Here is a 21,715-nt window from a genome sequence, read left to right on the forward strand (position 1 = left end):
TGGAAAATGATTGTTAGAGTGTTTGGAGCACAGTGAAGTTACATAGTTATGCTTGTTTAAATTACTACGATAGCAGACATCTCATCTGTGTTCAGCCCCCAAGTCGCACCTTTTAAACGGCCCACGTAGAAAAGATACGAAAACACTTTTAAAGTCACATGTATTGACTGCGTATGCATGACTCCGGTAGATTCAGCTTTCATTATCAATCTTGACAATAAGGCTGTTACCAGCTGTACTCAAGACTTACCAAAGCAGAGGTACATAAGTTGTACTGTGTTTACAATCCATCTAAAACATAAATTATCATTCGAAAACAAAAACTATATTAAGAACTGGAATACTGATGTTGTATCAGGACAAAACTAATAATATATATTACCTTATCAATATTTTTCCCACCTGTAACACACACACACACACACACACACACACACACACAAGGCTGCTCATCAGGATCAATTCAAGGTTCAATATCAAGGACAAAGCCACTCTTCCTCCTGAGCCCGCTTGAACACAAATGGTGATGTAGTGTTGGAAAAGCCTGGTAAGATGATGTGGCATCCTCAGAAAGACAGTATTTTTTATGCTTATATTGCAAATCCTATGATTACCGGACACAAATATCATGACGCACCGTGAAATACAGTTTAAATCTGTGTCGCCCTCCTCTAAAGAGTACTGCAGGTAGGTACAGGGCTTTAGACACCACTGTGATGGCTACTTTATTGACAAAACAACGGTCTTATAGTCTGGTTTTCCACCCACTGGCTGGTGCCACTCAACTGTTCCAGGATGTTTCCTTTGTAAATATTACTTTCCAATCACAAGTCTTAAACCAGAGGAACAGACAGAAAAGCAGCAGGTGTGTTGGCATGTTTGAGTTGATGGCATTTTAAGTTGAGGTACTAGTGTGTATGTAATTGAAGTCATCATCATCATCATCATGGCTGAGTTTGTCTCAGGCCTTTATGTCCAATTCAACTGAGATACCATTACTGATGACTGGTTATGACATAGCAAACAAAGGGTTTTAACTAATTTATAAAAGGACAGTAAAAGTATTCAGTATCCAGGAGTAAAGGAGGTTCAGTGGGGGAAATTACCGGTATTTATCTCCATTTCGGGCTGACCCAAGACATCCACCCAGGAATGAGTTCTCTCTCCTTCCACCGGGTCATAGGTTCAAAGAACCTGTCCCTGCTGTCATCCAGTTCTTAAATGACTGAAATGTGATTTCAGAATTATCCATTTGTGTTGTCTTGTGTTGTATTTATTGTTGCACTTAATGTTAATCTGCTGGCTGCCCAAAAATATGCGCCCTTAGGGACAATAAAGACTTCTTGGACCTTGATCCTGCATACATGTTAGCGGGCAGCTAACTGGAGCCAGTTATCCCATCTGTGTCCCACTCCGCTGTTTCACCTGTAAACCAGTGGACAAACTGCTCTGAGCATCATACAACCCTCCAACAATGACTGGTTTCACTTAGAGATTGGTTCAGGAATATATGAACTGGGTCTCAAAACTGATGTTATTCACACATCAGAAATCAAAACAATGGTGCAGCTCCTCATACCGATCCAGATTCCATTCCATTGCTTGCACTGGACCATGACATGGGACAAGTCACCAGTCCATTTCAAGTCATCAGATACATATCCCTGAAGACATTCAAATTGAATGCATTTGTGTATGGTTTTTGCTCTCTTTATAATCTCATTTGATCAATTTGGTCTGACATCAGACTATAAAAAAACTGCAGGATTCAATTATCTGTCCGCATTCAAGTTAGTGGATGGCTGAGTGGAAGGAGGCAGCTCTGCTGATAGAGCATGTGCAGTATGCCTCCTTCAGGAACTGTCACCACATTCACAAACGCCATGTAGAGTGAAATGCAGAGAGATTTACCTGACAGCGATGAGATTGAAGAGCATTGTGTGAGCTTTGAACATCCCTTACATTCAAGCTCTTGCCATTGATATGAAAATGTAATGCAGTACAACTCTCCATCTCAGAAAGCCATGAATAAAAACGTATGAATAAGGAATCTGCATTAATAACCAAATTACTCAGAGGATGCGACGGTAATTGTAAAATAAATCCCATGTGTCCCTGTCAAGCCTGTCACTCCTCACTCTTTCAATACTGTTCCTCATTTGAGCTTAAACCAAGTGACTAATTCCTCCAATCCCACATGCCTGTACTTACAGATGACAAGGATGACAAAAGCCTACATGAATGACTAGAAACAGCACTCAGCACTGCATCATCAAACACAGCAATATTTTCCATAAGAGGGGTGTTCATCCCTCCAGGGGAGTTCCAGAAACATGTAGACCAACACCTTACAACCACACTTTCTGATTTTCCCTTTAATTAACCAGCATGTGAACAAGTGCTGTCAATAATCAAATCTCAATCATCGCTGGCAGCGTGATCATCATTCACAAGCCTTTACATCATCTCATTTTACACAAACAGCCAACGAGTGATGTCATCTTTTGGACAGCAAACTTTCCATATGCAAAACCAGCCTCTCCCACACACACTGGCAGAATGCTCTTCAGAAGTCTGAGTAGAACATCAATCAAACACTTTCTCACTGGGAAATGAGGAGTCACACGGAATATGGAAGTGGAATATGATCACAAGACAGTGTCTCTGTGTCAGTGGGATGAAGTGGAAACCTCATGCAGGATTCATTGACATTTCAAGCTTTCAAAGTCACTGCAGCCACTGGACTGGACAAAGTAAACCCTGATAAAAACTGTGTGTGTGTGTGTGTGTGTGTGTGTGTGTGTGTGTGTGTGTGTATGTCCACAGAGCTACGATTTCCCTCCAATTCTCTCCACTGATTCTAAAAGCAGGGCAAGCCAGCAGATGTGCTACAGTATGCAGATGTTGCCATGGGTACGCAGAGACGCCAGCTCTCCATCACAGCAGCACTTGATTCTATTTTTCATGAGCCTGTTCAGTTGCCAGGGTTTTTGTTTCCATGGCCACCACGCTGCAGTCTGATGCAACAAAAGCCAGTCAGATCGGCCCTCGGGTGCCTTGGCATGATGATACTAACACAGTAAGCGCTACAGCATTGCAGGCTGGCACGCAGACAGACAGATGTGTCCAGTCACAACTCCAAACTTCACCCCATGTCTTACTCTTGATGCATTTGTTGTTGTTGGTGTCCATGACAGGTTGAGTGAGTACAGTACCATTTTAAAAAAAGAAAAACAATGAATGAATCGCGATGTCTCCTGCGGACCACTGTTTGAGTGAAAGTACTGCTGGAGGGAGAATGCATGGCTTGAAGATGAGTGGAAAACAGCCATATCTTGTTCTTTAACAAGTTACCAACAGTGAATTATATGTTTAATTTAAGACAGTGCAAATGTAGTTTAGAGTTAAATGGCTTCGTAACACCAGAATGCACCAGTGTTGGTTGCTGCAGGAAGTCAGAATGCAGCTTGGTGGGGTCTGAGCGTTTTAGGTGTGAGTAGCTGATGATCCTACCTGGGTTGTTGGCCTCTCCCTCTAGCACCTGCAGCTCTGTGCACTCAGCAAGCGAGTGCTCCAGACACAGCTGCAGGAAACGGGCCTGGGTCCGGCTCACTCTCTTCAGCAGGGATAGCAGAGCCACTGTCTGCTCGCACTCATTCCACCCTTTGAACCAACTGGCTAGCACGCCCACCTGATCACGAAACATCATGGTCTGCAGGAGAGGGAGTGATTGTGGTGGTGCAGGGCCGGGGAGCGACCTCCCCTAAACTTTGAATGAATGGTTTAGGTAAAGAAGGATGAAGGTGGTCTCAGCAGCTGGTTGTTGGTGTCTCTGTGTGGGTCAGCTGGTTGAGATTCAGCTGAAGTGCTGTGATGCCATTCTTAGCTTTGGCAGCAGCAGGACAGCAGTCTCATGCCTTCTGGTGCCAAAATGTGTTCTGCCGGCGGCGCTGGCTATATTCCTGCTGGGGGGGGGGGGGGGGGTCTCTGCTCTATCTTCTCCTGTCGTATAGGTTCCAGTAGAGGGGAGTCTGAGTTGTTCTTCTAGCCCGGCATTGAGTGATATGAGCTGCTCTCTCTCTCTCTCACTCTTTCTACTTAGTCACTCCCGTAGGTACTGATATTTGATGAGTCAGCTTTCTTCCAGCACACACTCAGAGTCAAACCAGCTTCAGCCTCACAGGCATTCTTCTTTAGGGAATCCCTCTAAAGCCTGTAGGGGGGAAAAAAACACGTCAATGACCAGTCACACTCACTCTTACATACACTTTTAACAGGCAGGAGAGCAGACAGCCCCTCCACCAATGCACCAGCAGCGTCCCTGTTGCTTCTCCGCAGGCTTGCTGCTGCAACAGAGCCGCTTTATACAACAAGCCAGTCCCCACCATCTCCGGCATTTATAGGTCGCCTCCTCGCCGTCGCCTGTACGCAGAGGCTTGTGGCATTCACCACCGAGACAAAAATAAATAATTTTTGTTTTTGGTATCCACCCATTCCTAAAAATACAGCTGCCTGCGCTACTGGCGCTGCATCCCGGAATTATCCAAAGGAAAGACGCCGGGTTAGCGACGGCGTCCGTGGGCAGGTCTGAGCGCTGGAGGAGACGCTAGCAGCGACTTCCCTCCGTTATTTTAATGACAGGTTTGTCCTGTAAAGCGGTATTTTAAACCGTGGCCAGCCTGAGAGCGGTTGAGTTTATACCGAAGAAACGGAGAGTACAGCTAGGAGCAGACTCCAGCGGGCTCCGGGGGCTAGTTCAGCGTTAGCAGCTTTCTAAAACTGTCACTTTGCTTCATCAGCACACAGGGAATGACCCTCAGTGAGTGAGTGTGAGTGTGAGTGTGAGTGTGTGTGTGTGTGTGTGTGTGTGTGTGTGTGTGTGTGTGTAAAATTAAAAATAAAAAGCTCCGATCTCTGTCCAAGCACCAATTTCCCAGTAGAGGATCCTCTACCTCGTAACTACAGTGACTTACAGCGAGTATCAGCTACGGTACAACCCGTTAGCAGCAGGACGAACGGTCGCTGCCGCCAACTTGAAGCGTTAACAGGTAGTTAGTTACCAGCTAGTTTAAATCTGACTGCTGAGGCTAATACACAGATGTTAGTCTTGTCCTGCGCTAAACGCTCCAGCAGGAGAAGAAAGTGAACAAAACAACGAAATTTGGATATCTAATTCAGATAATTCTGCATATGTGAACTGGTAGAAAAACGTTTAGAAATAATGAAGTTATGTTGTTACCTCCTCGCGCAGTTAGCATCGTTTGGTTTATCTCAGTACGGTCGACAGGCTCAGTTTTTTGGGGAGCGGTGCCCCTTCACTCTGGGTCTGAGGGATTTGCCATCTTGACTAACTTTTCCTCTGTGTCTCTCCCCACAGTTCGACCTGCTCTGCTCTAAAACCACTACGTCCAACCACATGCAACTGTGTGTCTGTACTTCCGGTTGGTTATGTCAAAATAAGGACCTGGCGCAAAGGACTGTTACACGACAAAACGTTCATAGCATTATTGACTAATAATCTAACCCGCCTTTATTTGATTTAAAAGTTATTTATGTAAAGGAGTAGTTAAGAATGCATACTGAACAGAGCTGAATCTGACTCCTGACTCTGATGTAAAATAATCTCCCTCTCACCCTTGTCCGGTGGTTCTGTGTCATCCTCTAGCTCAGGTCCTCTACCAGAGGCCTGGGAGAACCCCGAGGGTTCTACACAGAATCTTAGCTGTTCCTAGGACTGCACTCTTCTGGACTGGGGTTTCAGGTGTTGTTCCTGGAATCTGCTGGAGCCACTCTTCTAGTTTTGGGGCCAGAAAGACAGTTCTCCTGATACCACATGGACTGTGTCCTGTGGCGTGTGTGTGTGTGTGTGTGTGTGTGTGTGTGTATACATATACATATACATATATATACACACATATACATATATCATCATATATCATCCTCATCCTTGTAATCATCATCATTAACTAAACCAAACTGGGTTTTGTTTCACTTGAAGTTAAGAACTTTTCTTGTTATGTTACTCCAGAGAACAAAACCACAATAAGGTTATACAAACTGCAGTAGACACCCAACACACCCAATGACAGATTTCACAAATAGTTTAAAAATAAGTAAGACCAAAGACTGAGTGCTGCCAATTTTGCAGGACAGGTCTTCTCCAGGTCAGACAGGCAAGTGGTGAAATGAACAGGGCAAACATCTTTTTTGTGCTTTTAGTGCACATCAAGATGGAGGGAGGGTCCTGGGGAGGGGGATGTGTTCAGTCACCTGAAGTAGATCCACGTCTTTTTGTCAGTTTGCGACACATTCACCAACCAACCAGCAAGCCTAGGAGGGTAGAAGTTATCAGCAACAGAGATATAATTTGAAATAAATAGGAAGACGGTCATCATGTGAAGCAAATATGTACATATGTACTGATATTTTGGAGAGCCAAAATATACAAATACATATCAATATCCATAGATTCTTATATATAGGTTTAATTACACCAAAAGGGATTGAGACTTCTTAACAGTCAGAAGCTTTTACTTTGAAATACTAATTAATCTAATTCCGAGTGTGTTTTGGCTAGCTTGACCCTGAGAGGCTAACGCTGCTCGTTTCCACATGCTAATCATTAACAGCGGAGCATGACGTCAGGGGCTTGGCAGCGCGAGGAAGCACCAAAATAGAGAGAGCGAGACCCTGCGACAGAGAGGCGGCCAGCGACGAGACGACACGGCAGGAAAATGTAAGAAAAAGAAATGTTTCCACCGCTAATGAAGTCCACATCCACACAGACACGAAGGTGAATAGTTAAACAGCGCACAAGTGCATTTGTGTTCGGCTTTAACTGCTGAAATTTAGGGGAAACCACCCGTCACTACATTTTTTTAAGTTAAACAATTGTGTTTATGTGTGTGTGTGTGTGTGTGTGTGTGTAGTGAAATTTTCAGAAATGCGGAAATTACATCAAATAAATGTCTCACTTTGTCTTATTTTCCAAACCGTGGGTTAAGAAGGATGTCTCAGTTATAAGCAAATTGTTGGCCTACTTTTGAATATTGTGCTTAACATCATTTAAGATGTCCAACTGTGTGACCGAACGTCACTCACGCACGTACAAAGCTCTGTTAAACTTACCACAAACAAAAATTCAGACTCCCAGGGCCGTATCAATGAACCGTGCGCCCCTGGGCTGAAGTTTTTCAAGGCCACTTCTATCACCATCCCCACCACCACCACCACCCGTCCAACCTGCTGCCTGCACAAACATCATCCGCATGCTTGATGAGCAATATTATTGCATAATTGAGGCGACATATATAGAAGTTATAAGTACATTTGTGTGTGTGTATGTGTGTGTGTGTGTGTGTGTGTGTGTAAACAAAGCGTAGCAGTTTTTAGTTTTCCTGAGCTGCAATACAAAGCAGTGCATTTTGATCAGAGGTTGAAAATACCAAGTGAGAACACACTGACATGCAGCAGAACCTTACACACCCAGAGCACTCAAGCATCAGTTTGCTGTTGGAAATGCTAAGTCAGCCTTATTGACATCCAACTAGCAAGTCAGTGGTGGGGCAGCGAGTGGTGATGACGTTTAAATCACGCGTCTGTGGTGTAGTTCATTCATAACGTTAGCTTTGTGCTCCTAACAGTTGCCTTTAGGCCTCATAAGTCCTGATGTTGTGTTGGCCTCTGAGGAATATTTTGCTAAACAAAACGTGCGAGTCGCATAAGAATTTGTTCACGGCAGAGCTAATTTGCTAATTTTCAGCAACTATTATGATAAAAATCCCATTGGGTTTAGTCCAGGGAACCCATGGTGATGCTAGCTTTTTTGCGAGTTGGACTGCAAAACTACATCATCCCTGGGAGCTGTATTTTAACAGCTTAATTTCCTAAACTTCAACAGTATAACTGACCTCATATCTGGCTAAAGAAGACACATTGGCTGCACTGCAGTGCTTTTACACTGATTCTCATTAGGGAATATTTTGTGTATCTCCTGGAGAGGAAACGGAGCGCGGCACTGGAGGATGGAGCGGTGATGTTAAAGCAACTTCAACTCAACGTATCCTGAAAAGTTGTCTTTCAGTGAGTGTAAATGCTGCCAGTGTGTTGCTCTCTCCTTCCTGTTTGCCTACGCTCTGGTCGTGCACGCTCACAGTGGATTTATTCAGACACGCAGCGAATTCCCTCCAGCAGAGGAAACTCTCCCAGCCTGGGAAGACTCACGCCTCTATACGTGTCATGAAGGCAACGGATGAAGTTATGAATGAGGCCCTGAGAAGTATTTAAGTATCCTCATCAGGAATGTTTGTAGTTTACTCTGATTTCTTTCTGTGTCATTTTGTTTACACAAGTAGCCCAGGCCTTATTTCTTGAAATACTTTCTTCTGTATTGTGAAACAAATAAAGGCACTCATGCATGCAGTTTTAGTAATGTTTGAGATATAATTATCATGTGAATCATATTTACTCTTGATTTTATTATATACTAATTTATTGCAGTGTATGTTGCAAGCAAATCAGGGGTTAACGGGAAATATAACCTGAATTTTATCTCCACCGTGTGGCCAATTGTTGTCATTACACACCCCAGAAACAGAGCCCAATTAATACAAAACAAAAGTTAGAGATTCTTAAATTAACAGAAGTTGATCTCTCTCTCTCGTTCTTTGTAAGTACTCAATTTTCATAAAAACCTTGATTTGCAAGGGTCCACCGGAAAATTCTCAAAAAGTAATATAGATAAAAACATTAAAGTCTAAATTTTGTCCCAAATATTTCATCAGCAAAAGTCCATTTTGTAAGGCCTACAAGAAAGGATTTAATTGATGCTATCGCCCTAAAAAAAACCCAAAAAAAACCTTTCTCACAATGAAATACAGACATCACACACACACACACACACACACACACACACTATTTAAATGTCTGTTACTTTGTTCTGAGATGAAGGACAAAATGAAGATGTAGTTCTTTCATTTGGTGTGTGGTTATTAACTTGATGTATGAAGAGGGTGTAACAAGCTGCCCCGGTCTCCCCCACAGGTTTAGCTTTACTAAAGTAGCATTTGAACGTCAGTGGATTACCTCGTGTGTGCTAATCTTAAAACCAGTAAATAAAAGAATAAATGACTGTTTCGGACTAACTCAGCTCCCAGCAGCAGCCAGCTGTGACTCACAACTGGTCCAAGTTAACATGCATCCGCCGCATTTTGGACCGATGTGACTCGAGTCACGTATCACACGTAACGTAGCGAGTAAAACAGGAAGCGGCCTCCCTTGCTCACACACACACACACACACACACACACACACACACACACACACACTCTCTCTCTCACCGTCCAGAGTGTCCGTCCAGAGTGTTTGCCAGTCTTCCTGCAGTCCGCGGTTACCGTGATGGTCGCCATGCGCCGGGTGGTCCTCGTGCTCCTCCTCCAGATGTGGGGGTCCGCAGAAAGCAGCTGTTTCTGTCAGGTGAGTTTAACGACACTCGTAGCCACCGCACGCGTATTTAAGTGTGTGCCATACTCGCAGGTGTAAACCCCGGTAGGAAGAAGAATGGGAAACACCATGGAGGCAGAGTTGGGCTCCCCATAAACAAATCCGTATTAATTCTCACATTTGTCACATTTTGAGGCTGAACGTTGTTTTCTAACATCCCAGGTAAGGTTGAGATCACTTAATAACTTTCACCGACCATAATTATACAGTCCTCAAGAGTTTACAACTTCTTCAATTCAAGTTCATAACTTTACTTTCAGAAGTATTTTATGCACCTGTGTCCTCTACCCTTTGTCAACACTTACAATGTGTGTGTGTGTGTGTTTTTAAATTCAGTAAATTTATTCAGTGCTGCCACTAATTTCTTATTAACTGTCTTATCTTTGTTCCATCTTTTGTGTTTATTTTCTCTTTAGTTTAAATACTTTTGGTATTGCGTGAAAGTTCTTGTTTAGGTTTAATATTGAAATCATATATATATATGTTTGTTTTTAAAACATTTTCTCTATAAGATGCTTGAAACAGAGTGGAGTCTTTACTATGAGAGGGTCAGTGGTAAAATGTGAGGTGTTTTGTATGGAGCTCAGGTCCGAGGAGACCTGGAGGACTGCGCCTGCGATGTGGAAACCATCGATGGCTTCAATGACCGACTTTTCCCCGAACTTCAAACTCTTCTGGAGTCTGACTACTTTAAGTTCTACAAGGTACTTTAGTCGCTTTCACTGGATTCATCCTCAGTGGGCAAACGGTGGCGTTACAGTAAATGTTGGGGAGGGACGAACTGGAACTGGAACTAAAGCTAAACAAAATCAAAACAGAATTGTTTTTTGTTGTTTTTTAGTTGAAAAGGCTTGTTGGCAAAAAGATAAGCAGACTGTCTCTGTGAGGGTGACTGCAGATGTAACAGCGAGCGATGATGGAGGTCAAACTCCCGATGACACTCAGGGATATTGAGAAAGGCCAGGATCTTCCTACTGGCACCAAGGCCTCAGTGGCACAAGTGGCACCTCAGTGTCATTTAATGGTAACTCAGTGGTATCTACTGGTGTGGCAGTGGCAGGTTGCTGGCATGTCAAACAAGCCACAGCTTAATAACTATCAGGGAAGGGGAAGAATGAAACTTTGTCATCTTTTACACTGCATTCATTTTCATAGCTTAATGTTTCACGACTATGGAGATATTTAGGATGCGTATCATTACTGTGTGTTTTTAAAATGTTGTTGCACCACTGACTACAAACACATGATCAATGGCTGCTGACCAGTGATGAAAATGACTTGATGCCTCTGAGGTGCCAGCAGATCTGACTGATGAGCCACGAGGTGCAGGTGCTGGTAGGAGGATCTCAGCCTGTCCAGAGACATTCAACAGTTCATAGAGAGAGGATAGCATGGCTTTCCTGTTCCCTCTGCACCCCCTCCTGGTGCAGGGTGCAATCTGCCATTGATCCGATTCTTTTTTTGTATTTAAGGATTTCAAAATAAAACATGCTAACAAGCAGGAATCCTTTAAAGACCAACAGAGTTTATTTTTTTGGCCTCGGACTCATCCAGGCTTCATTTGGTGTTGTTGCTGTATGACACCCATGGATCTCTGGATGCTCTGCAGACATCCTGCAGGGAGGTAGCTTCACGTCCTATATACGGTCTCCCTCCTCTTCCTCTGCCATGCACTGTTGTAATTTGGAATTTATCAACTCCTTTAATTTAGTCAACACTGTTCTGGAGAACACAAAAGGCTCTTTAATGCTTTGACAAGGAAAGATAATGATGGACTCGATATCCTCCACAGGTCAACCTGAATAAACCGTGTCCTTTCTGGACAGGCACCAGTCACTGTGGTGTGAGGGACTGTGCTGTGAAACCCTGCTCTCCTGTGAGACCCCCCCCCCCTTTAAACAATCATCCTGCCAATAAGAAACCAGTCAGCTGTTGACTTAATTCAGACTGACTCCAATTCTGTCTGCTCACAGAATGAGGTGCCAGAGGGGCTCCGATCCTCCTTTCACGACAAGGTGAGTCAGTGTAAATCAAACAGGTTACCTTAGTTCTGTGTGTACATTCAGCTAATTGTCACCAAGATCTTGTTAGTTAATTTGCCTGACAGCTTGACCACACACACACACACACACACACACGCGCACACACACACAATCACACTCGCAGGCATCAAAGTTGGTGTAGGGTGTAGCTCTGGTCTCAATGTAGGTTGTTTTTTAACAGCCTCCTCCTAGTGGGCTGACCAGATCCATCACAGATTTGATCAGACACACTTTAAGACCTCCATGATGTTTTACTGAGGACTGTGAGCTTTCATTACACAGCGTTACCATGGTGAGGCTGACAGCTTTGATATTTCACCATAGAACAGGAAGCTGTAGTAACTGGACTCCATGGTATTACAACAATGTAGCTGGAGAGCTGACTGGGTAATAGCATAATAGCAATAGGGTATATAGGGTATGTGTGTGTGTGTGTGTGTGTATATATATATATACTACCATTAATGATTTGAGGTAACATAGGGCAGATTATTACCACAATGAAATAATATTTTGGAAGCATTGCTTTTTTTTCCCCTTTTTTTTTGCACCAAAGTGAATTATAAACGTTTTTAAAAAGCCAGCACAGCTAAAAACACAAGTATGCATATGGGAACATAATATTAGAGAAAAAGAAATTGACTGATTCAAAGAAAAACACAACATTGTGATCTGTATCATATTGTATATGTTTTTCTGTGTGTGTGTGTGTGTGTGTGTGTGTGTGTGTGTGTGTGTGTGTGTGTGTGTTCAGTATTCAGCTGAGGCGAACGAGCAGCTGGACAAGTGTGAGAGGGCGGAGCATCTCGGGGCCGTCGACGTCTCTCTGAGGTGAATGTTGTCGATCAAAGATCGGAAGATGATACACAAATGAATATCGCTAAAAGTTTATAGGTTCCTGCAAAGTTCATGCCACAGTGTCACTGCAGATGCACCTCATCAGAATGTTGTGGTCAACAAGCAGATACCACGTTTTAATATTGATGTGGTTTGATGCCGTAACAGCATCTGTAGTGATTTGATGTCAAAATGAAAAGTAAATTCTGAGCTTAAATAAGAGCATTAAACAAGATGATTGATGGAAATGAGCAGTCAAATTATGATAATGAACAAACGGAGCTGGCTGACACCAAAGCTGGGACAACATTGGCATCATGAGCATTGTTAGCCAGTAGATGGAGATGGAACCAACTGGAGTGTGAGTGATGGTTAGACAAGATAAGATAAAATAAGATAAGATCAAATGAGATAATCTCTTATAAATTCCTTCGACAAGGAACTTTTTGGAAAATTTTGGGTGTCACAGCAACAAAAGGATAGCAAAAAGGGCATCAGATCATAATAAGTAAACATGCAATATTGATGGAACAGTGTATAAAATATAGACAGTATTGACATCAAGAAAAATAAAAATAGAAATAAACACTTTAAAACAATTTAATAAATAAATACTACAAAATCAAAGTGAGTGACAGCTGCTGAAACTAACAACCACTAGGGGGTGCCATATAGTCTATTGAAGGATGGGGGACGAATAAGGGGTTGGCATTGTGGTCCTGTGGTTAGTGGTTAGCACTGTCACAGCAAGAAGGATGTGGGTTCCAGTCCTGGCTCCATCACAGGATCTTTCTGTGTGAGTCTGCATGTTCTCCCTGTTCCTGTGTGGGTTCTCTCTGGTACTCCAGCTTCCTCCCACAGTCCAAAGACATCAAGAGGTGACTAGGCTGCACTAAGCTAGACTAGTGGCATCAGAATTGTGAATTAAGGGGATCTGACAGCTGGGGAAAGTGACGAATATGATTAGTAGAATTTGTCATGAACTCCCAGCATGTTTCACCAAGACTTCACCAAACCTCTGTGTCTTCTCCTCCAGTGATGAGACCAGAGAGTTTCTGCAGGCCTGGAGCAAACACGATGATGAGGCGGAGCGCTTCTGTGTGCTTGATGGTGACGTTCCATCCATCTCTCCAGAGGAAAAAAAAAAAATCAATGAATGACCAAACGAAAAAAAACCATTCGTTCTATTTTCATTGCAGAACAAATAATCTGTATTTTTAAAAACCCTGCATGAGAGTTTACAATTGTTTTAGACAGATAGTGTTAAAAAAGGGAAAACAATTAGGTCATACAAAGGACAATAGTGTATTTGTGAAAAAGGATCCTCAAGTTTAGAAAAGCAAGCAGATTATCTGCACAAAGTAAGTTTGAAGTGAATGAGTTTAGAATACATTAAATACTCCATCCACCCATTTTCTTCCACTTATCCTGTTAAGGGTCACCGGGGGGGGGGGGGGGGGGGGGGGCTGGAGCCTATCCCAGCAGCCTTCAGGTGAGAGGCAGGGTTCACCCTGGACAGGTCACCAGTCCATCACAGGACCAACACATAGAGACAGACAACCATTCACACTCACAGTCACACCTACGGTCAATTTAGAGTATCAATCAGCCTCGTCCTCTCTTGATGTCTTTGGACTGTGGGAGGAAGCTGGAGTACCAGAGAGAACCCACACAGGAACAGGGAGAACATGGAGACTCACACAGAAAGATCCTGTGCTGGAGCCGGGACTGGAACCTGGAACCTTCTTGCTGTGAGGCGACAGTGTTGACCACTGTGCCACCTGCCATTAAATACTCATTCACTGCATTTTTTTTAGAGCATTCATAAATTTGAGGAATATTTTAAGGAAACAAGAAGATAGAAGTATACACATTTGGTTGTGAAAAAAAAGGAGAAAATATATAATTTCGTGCGGACTGTGATGTCGAGGATGTAATACTAAACAGCATTTTTTTTCACACAAGTACTTAAAGATGTTTTTTTTTCAGGAACATGATGACATTAAACATCTTACCTGTGTATAATGTTGATTATGTTATGTTTTCAAGTAGAGAATGGAAAAATGTTTATTCAAACATATGCAGTATAACAGAGTGGGATACTGTTTCATTGTTTGTGATTTTAATGGAACATACACATTTTGTTAAGACGTCTTTAAACTACAAATCCAATCCATAACTAATACCTGATATCTGTCGACTGATGTTATGGTGTAGATCTTTTACTATGTTGTCATTTCTTTGGTTTGAATACCACTAGACTGGCAGAAGGATGATGCTATAACAACAAAGATCTGACTGAAGTACCTGTGTTCCAGATGAGGAATCCCCAGACTCCCAGTATGTGGACCTGCTGCTGAACCCGGAGCGTTTCACAGGCTACAGTGGCCCCGAGGCCTGGATCATCTGGAGCAGCATCTATGAGGAGAACTGCTTCAAGTACACCCTCACACTTACCCCAATATTACACAATCCTTTCAAAAAAAACTTGACAAGAGCCTTAATATGGATGGCTACCTCATACAAGCCCTCCCCAGTAAATCTGAACTGTCCCTTTAAGAAGCGCTGGCCTGACCTTCAGTGCCCCCCCATCTACAGAGCCATGCTGCTGGCATCAGTTCAGATGAAAACTCACAATAATTTTTATGCACTACATCATGCATGTCTCATACAGTGAAATATTTGTATTAGTGTTTGTTCACCACTTTAAAAGCATTTGATTTCATTTCTCATTGACAGACCATACAGTATTAAACGACCCCTAAAACCTAGTTTGTTTCAAAGCAGCACAAAAAGTGACGGTGAGTGAGAGCACTTTACTACACTGTTATGACACATCTGATTTGGACTGTCAGCTCACTGTGTGTGTGTATTCGGTTTATTTACAGCTACGGCCTTCTACAGTTGGCTGGAAGGTAAGCTGTAGTTGCTGGTGTAAAGAGCAATACACACACACATATATATGTGTGTGTGTGTGAGTGTATGTGTATATGTATCCATCCATCCATTGTCTTCCGCTTATTCCTACATTAAGGGTTGCGGGGGGGCTGGAGCCTATCCCAGCGTCAACGGGCGAGACGCAGGGTTCACCCTGGACAGGTCACCAGTCCATCTCAGGACCAACACATAGAGACAGACAACCATTCACACTCACAGTCACACCTACAGTCAATTTAGAGTATCAATCAGCCTCGTCCCCTCTTGATGTCTTTGGACTGTGGAGGAAGCTGGAGTACCAGAGAGAACCCACACAGGAACAGGGAGAACATGGAGACTCACACAGAAAGATCCTGTGCTGGAGCCGGGACTCGAACCCAGAACCTTCTTGCTGGGAGGCGACAGTGCTGACCACTGCACCACCGTGCAGCCTGTGTATATGTGTATATATGTATTTTTCTTTGGTCAGTTCTCCCTGTGTGAGTGTATTTTATTTGTCAGGCGAGTGTGTGGAGAAGAGGGCTTTCTACCGGCTCGTCTCTGGCCTCCACGCCAGCATCAACATCCACCTGAGTGCCAGGTACCTCCTGGATGGTGAGCTACAAACATCCTCTTGACTCATTCAGTCGTCTTCCTGTTTTTTTCATTGTTGTATATCCCCATGATTACCAAACTGGGGTACGTGGAGGAATATACTGTTGTGTCAGATCTATAGGATTCTCTCAATATCCTCCATCAAAATAAAACAGTGTTTTATGTATTTCTAGCGTATATTCTGCAAAGACCTGCCCCTACTCTTCCTCTGATTGGCTCTGTCTCGATCCATCTCCACAGCAGGAGGTGAATGATTCAGGGGGTTGGCCATTGACCTCAAGAGTTTGAAAACAGACATTTTTGGACGGTTTTGCTGTTGTTAGCCTTCAGTCACAGTCAAGCTTAATACATACGTGGCTGGCTCTTTCTGCATTCTGGAGGCACAAAGAAGTGAGGGAAGGAAGGAAGGGAAAAGAAGCATCTTCTCTTCCACTGTAGCAAAGTGTTAGGAACAGTTTTCAATATAGAGCTAATCTTCATGGCACAGGGTAAACACATGTAAAACATGGCATTAATTACTGTTTGTTTGGTTTAGGCGGGCCAGGCCTCTGTTACTGTGCATATTCTGCATATTTGTATTAACCCCCTCTTGCCTACAGACCAGTGGTTTCAGAAGAAGTGGGGTCACAACGTGTCAGAGTTCCGGCAACGTTTTGACTCCGAGCTGACGAACGGCGAGGGACCTAAGAGGCTCCGTAACCTCTACTTCCTCTATCTGATAGAGCTGCGTGCGCTGGCCAAAGTTCTGCCTTTCTTCCAGCAGCCATCTTTCCAGCTGTACACCGGCCGGCTGCAGGAGGACCGCAAACACAAAGAGCTGCTGCTGCAAGTGCTGCATCTGGCCAGGTGAGCTGGATCCCTGCAGGCATTATGACTGCAGGGATTTCCCACAAACCACCTAGTCCCATAACAATTTAATTAAACTGAAGACGTAACACTTTTTTTTACTTCTTAGTTTCACTCTGTGCAGTTACGTCAGGAATTATTAACTGGTGCTACTAACTTTTACACTTACGTAGGAACAGGGTTACATATTTAATTGAAATTAATGGAAATCTGACCTGCTGCAATTTTCAAATCACAAGCAGAGACAATATTTTTTAAAGGCTAATTGTGTGCCAAAATACCATCAATTGAATATTGTGGTGCTGCAGCAGAGCCTATCGACAAATCATATTCTACACACTTAGAACATCTTTGTGTTATACAGATCACCACTGAAATCACACCATAATATTTGAGTTTTTTCTCCTGTCAAAATGAGAAAAAAGGATACAAAATTAACTTTCTCTATACTATCACAAATCATTATCCATTTATCCATCCATTGTCTTCCGCTAATTCCTACACGTTAAGGGTTGCGGGGGGGCTGGAGCCTATCCCAGCGTCAACGGGCGAAAGGCGGGGTTCACCCTGGACAGGTCGCCAGTCCATCACAGGGCCAACATAGAGAGACGAACAACCATTCACACTCACATTCATACCTACAGTCAATTTAGAGTATCAATCAGCCTCGTCCCCTCTTGATGTCTTTGGACTGTGGGAGGAAGCTGGAGTACCAGAGAGAACCCACGCAGACACGGGGAGAACATGCAAACTCCACTCCGTGCCCGAGCCGGGACTTGAACCTGGAACCTTCTTGCTGTGAGGCGACAGTGCTGACCACTGCACCACCGTGCAGCCCCACAAATCATAATTTTAGTCAAAATAATCACGACTGGATATTTTGTCCAAATCGTGCAGCCCTACTTGGGAATTTGCTGCCTGTTTCTTTGTATATCTGTAACACTGAGCCTCACCACATTTCGCTGTGCACCGTTCTCCAACCAGTGTGACCCCCAAAACAAACTTGAACTTGTTTCATACTCTGATTATGAAATCTTTTCAAATAAAATGTCTACTAGGATAGAATTATGAAGCAATAATACTGCATATATCTGAAAAGTCAAAGGTCAACTTCACTGCAACATCATAATGTTCTGCAGAAACTCTTCACTAGGGGTTGTTGGTGGAGGGACCCAACCACAAGAACCGATCATGTTAAAGTTGTCTGGTGCAGCCATAAAATAATCTCCCTCTCACCCTGATCCGGTGGTTCTGTGTCATCCTCTAGCTCAGGTCCTCTACCAGAGGCCTGGGAGGACCTTGAGGGCTCTACGCAGAATCTTAGCTGTTCCTAGGACTGCGTTCTTCTGGACTGAGGTTTCAGGTGTTGTTCCTGGAATCTGCTGGAGCCACTCTACCAGTTTGGGGGTCACCACTTAGAGTCCTCCTAATACCATGGGGACCACGTCAGCTTTGATTTTCCTCATCCGTTCAACCTGTTCTTTTAACCCTGCACTTCTCAACCTTCTCGTGTTCCTTCTTCCTGATGTTGGCGTCAGCTGGTATCACCACATCTATCACCGCTGCTCTGTTCTGCTGTTTGTCCACCATTACTATGTCCGGTTAGTTTGCTAGTAGCTGTTTGTCTGTCTGCAAGCTGAAGTCCCACAGCACCTTAGCCCTGTCGTACTCAACCACTTTTGGTGGTACGTCCCATTGGGATTTGGGTACTTCTGGTCCATACTGGCTACAGATGTTTCTGTACACTATCCCCACCACTTGGTTGTGCCTCTCCATGTACGCTTTTGTGGCTAGCATCTTACACCCTGCTACCATGTGTTGGACTGTCTCAGGAGCTTCCTTACTCAGCCTGCACCTTGGGTCTGATCTGGTGTGGTAGACCTTGGCTCCTATGGCTCTCATGCTTAGGGCCTGCTCTTGTGGGGAAAAAAAGAAAAAAGATATTATTAGATTTTTTTTTAATGAAAATACTAACTGAATTTTTTTGTTCATAATGATGTTGTTTTTGTTGTTGTCAGGAAACATAATTTCTTTTGTTATAACTTGTTTGTTGGACAGTGTCTCACTCTGTTGATTCTATCCTTTCCATCTCACTCCTCCAGATCTTTCCCTCTGCACTTTAATGAGACGTCTCTGTTTGCTGGGGATGAAAAGGAAGCTGCAAAAATGAAGGTCAGCAAGTCTAAAATTACAGTTATAAATTGACTTTTTTTGTGTGTGTCCGTTTGTTTGTTCAATTAAAGGTTGACAGTCATTGGATAAGCAAAAAAAAAGCTAAATTAATACATTGAACCAGAGAACCAACCTGAATCCTCGGTCACGCTGTCTTTAAAAGCTCAAACTTTCCTCCGACTCTCCTCTGGTCCCTTTGACTCTATTTTATTCGAGTTTTGACAAAGTTAAAACTCATCTGCTGAATACTGATTTAGAAAAGGATGAAAGGAATTAAACAGTCGCTTTTTTATTTACTATAAACCAGTTTTGCCATCAAAATAGTGTGTGTTTGTGTGTGTGTGTGTGTGTGTGTGTGTGTGTGTGTGTGTGTGTGTGTGTGTGTGTGTGTGTGTGTGTACATCAGGAGGACATGCGGCTGGCCTTCCTCAATATCTCTCGAATCATGGACTGTGTTGGCTGCTTCAAATGTCGACTGTGGGGGAAACTGCAGGCGAGTGGGGGTCACTGCATCATTTGTAGTCATTGCAATAATCATATTTGGCATGGGGGGAGGGTCAGCAGGATCAGTGGGTAAACCTGATTATATTTACACATTTCTGCAGTACTGTCCCACTGTATTGTGATGTCTTGTTTGTCTCCCTCCCCTCACCAGACTCAGGGATTAGGCACAGCACTAAAGGTCTTGTTTTCAGAGCAGCAGATTGAAGCTTTGCCCACTTCCAACACCCAACGACCCAGTTTCCAGCTCAGCCGGCAGGAGATTGTCTCCCTGCTCAATGCCTTTGGCAGGTGAGAGTCTCTTGCCATCATGAAATAAAATGTTTCAGCATTGAAACACCTCTGTTTTATTTTCAGTGAGCAACCACTCTTCCTACTCAGCAAACAGCAACAACATAAAACGGGTTCTTGTTCATGCAAGTGACTGTTTTCAGTGTAGAACATATTATATCAAGATTATTATTAATATTAAGGAACACATCAACTTTTTTTTTTTGCAAGTATTCCAATTATCCATCCTCTCCAGAACCAAAGCCTAGCAGATCAATAGCATTCCCTCCTCTGTGCTGCTTTAGGGAGCTGAGACCCACAGAGAATGGGAGTGTTAGCATCGCTCCATCCCATGACTAAAGTAGAATAAACAAATGAAATCAATCAAATTGTCCCCGACTTGAATATTTCTTCATATATTTATAGGTTATCATGATAAGAAACAGTGAAGTACTGACTGATATTGTTGTTAGAGTTTTTGCAGTTACCATCCCACCACTCTCAGCTGTTTCTAGCCAAACAACGTTGCCTGGTCAGTGCTGAGTTTGGCCTATTGTCTGTTTTAAAAGCATCTTTACTCACAGCTCTTTCATCACTATGTTCCCTCCTCTCCATCGCAGAGATTAGCGTGTGGTTGTAAGGACTTTTAGTTGTTACTGTGCTTGTTAGCCTTTGATAAGCTTTGTTGAGACTGTCTCTTTTAGTTTATGTTAGGATTAAGCCGTTTCAAGGGCATCATCTGATTTGTTTAGTTTCAAGCGAAACTTTTTCTTATTGTATCCGACAATAAGTTACATTTCTGTCACTATACAGTATGTAACTTATTGTAGTGTAAACCCTGATTCCATTTTCAGATGTAATCATTGCAGTAACAACATAAAACTGCACCATAACTCTCCTAGAGATGTGTAGTTTTAAGTAATCCATCAAGCACACATTCTGAGCCTGACACAGTGGCTCTGAGAGCATGCTGAAGCTGAGGTGATATTTGTGTTAATGTTGTATTTGTATGAGACACACAGACCTCCAGCACTAACTGCTTCTTCATGAAATGTCCCTCAGGATTTCTACAAGCGTCAGAGAACTGCAGAACTTCAGAACGCTGTTAGCAGAGGAGCGGTGATGCTGTGGATAGGAGTCACACATCTGACTGTCCTCACCGTCACCATCAATGTGATTCTTTTCAAGAATCCAGAGGGAATAAAACCACTTTCTGCATATTAAAATGAAATTGGATAAGTCAGGTCTGGCAACGTGACAACCGTCTACCAGGTGCATATCGGTATTTGTTAATCCCTCTTATCAGGAGAGACTGAGGTGTGTAAGCTGCTCAGATGTGATTCATTCGTGTCCTGCTTTAATCAATAGTTTCAGATAAGCGTGATGAGTGAACGGCCTGTGTGCTGTACATGATCAAACCTAGTCCAGGGCAGTTTCTGTTTGTGTATTGCTTGATCAACTCATGGGCACAATTAAATGAAAAAAATGAAAATGGAGCAAAAACAAAGATGCTTTAAGAAATATTGAAGAAATATTTATTTTGAAAAATAAATCTATAAATATTTTAATACGTGTCTTCATATATATTTACACATTTTTGAATAAGTTTATTTTTACCATTTTGAATATATATTTGTGTTTTTGTGTGCAAGCATGAAAGCCGAAGGTGTCCTGGGGCCATGGTGCCTTCAAGGACACCTGGGGGAATGTTTTTGATTTTGACTTTGATAGCACAACTTGATTATTTGCGCTAATAAATTCAGTTTTGATACAACATAGTATTTGTTGGATGTGTGTATTTATTTTTTTATTTGTAGTAAGTATAACCAGTGGAATACCACCAAGAATTTGCTACAACTTGCAACACTACCATTAAAATACATAAAAAAAACAGATTCTCTTAAAAACCAGACAGGCTGCTTCTGTTTTATGTCCAAATTCGATCTTTTTTTTACTGTCATTGTTATGATTCTTTTGTCTCCAGATTTTATGCCATATTCATGATTTTTGAGATG

At 42.9% G+C, this 21,715-nt stretch overlaps 2 protein-coding genes and 1 long non-coding RNA gene across 6 annotated transcripts in view; 2 read left to right on the forward strand and 1 right to left on the reverse strand.

Moving 5' to 3' along the window:
- Window positions 1–5,427, reverse strand: part of samd4a (sterile alpha motif domain containing 4A) — a 58,749-nt gene extending 53,322 nt beyond the window's left edge. For all 4 annotated transcript variants that reach the window (XM_086179790.1, XM_086179781.1, XM_086179772.1 and 1 more), the window contains exons 1-2: window positions 5,240–5,427; window positions 3,514–4,213 (exon numbers count right to left, since the gene is read on the reverse strand). In XM_086179790.1, coding sequence (XP_086035916.1) covers window positions 3,514–3,709 — 196 coding nt within the window. In that variant the 5' untranslated portion in view covers window positions 3,710–4,213; window positions 5,240–5,427. The remainder of the gene's footprint in view (window positions 1–3,513; window positions 4,214–5,239) is intronic.
- LOC147269123 (uncharacterized) lies at window positions 4,714–8,964 on the forward strand. The gene is made up of 3 exons (XR_015109348.1): window positions 4,714–4,819; window positions 6,630–6,736; window positions 7,901–8,964. It is a non-coding gene; the product is annotated as an uncharacterized LOC147269123 (long non-coding RNA).
- A 333-nt stretch (window positions 8,965–9,297) lies between these two features.
- Window positions 9,298–21,491, forward strand: ero1a (endoplasmic reticulum oxidoreductase 1 alpha). The gene is made up of 15 exons (XM_086193976.1): window positions 9,298–9,474; window positions 10,089–10,205; window positions 11,294–11,377; window positions 11,475–11,516; window positions 12,298–12,374; window positions 13,417–13,490; window positions 14,699–14,819; window positions 15,120–15,181; window positions 15,269–15,295; window positions 15,819–15,911; window positions 16,511–16,757; window positions 18,860–18,929; window positions 19,336–19,422; window positions 19,585–19,721; window positions 20,763–21,491. Exons 1-15 carry the CDS (start codon window positions 9,397–9,399, stop codon window positions 20,821–20,823), a joined length of 1,377 nt encoding a protein of 458 aa, XP_086050102.1. The 5' UTR covers window positions 9,298–9,396; the 3' UTR covers window positions 20,824–21,491.
- The last annotated feature ends 224 nt before the right edge of the window (window positions 21,492–21,715 follow it).

This window comes from Aulostomus chinensis, chromosome 2 (genome assembly GCF_037954235.1).
Source record: "Aulostomus chinensis isolate RoL2024-O1b breed Wild chromosome 2, RoL_Achi_v1.0, whole genome shotgun sequence".
Lineage (NCBI taxonomy): Eukaryota > Metazoa > Chordata > Actinopteri > Syngnathiformes > Aulostomidae > Aulostomus > Aulostomus chinensis.

Coding starts and splice junctions, on each gene's coding strand:
- ero1a (XM_086193976.1), top strand. CDS start 9,397: ATGGTCGCCATGCGCCGGGTGGTCCTCGTGCTCCTCCTCCAGATGTGG. Junction 14,820..15,119: donor TATGAGGAGAACTGCTTCAA/GTACACCCTCAC, acceptor TCTCATTGACAG/ACCATACAGTATTAAACGAC. Junction 19,722..20,762: donor CTGCTCAATGCCTTTGGCAG/GTGAGAGTCTCT, acceptor AATGTCCCTCAG/GATTTCTACAAGCGTCAGAG.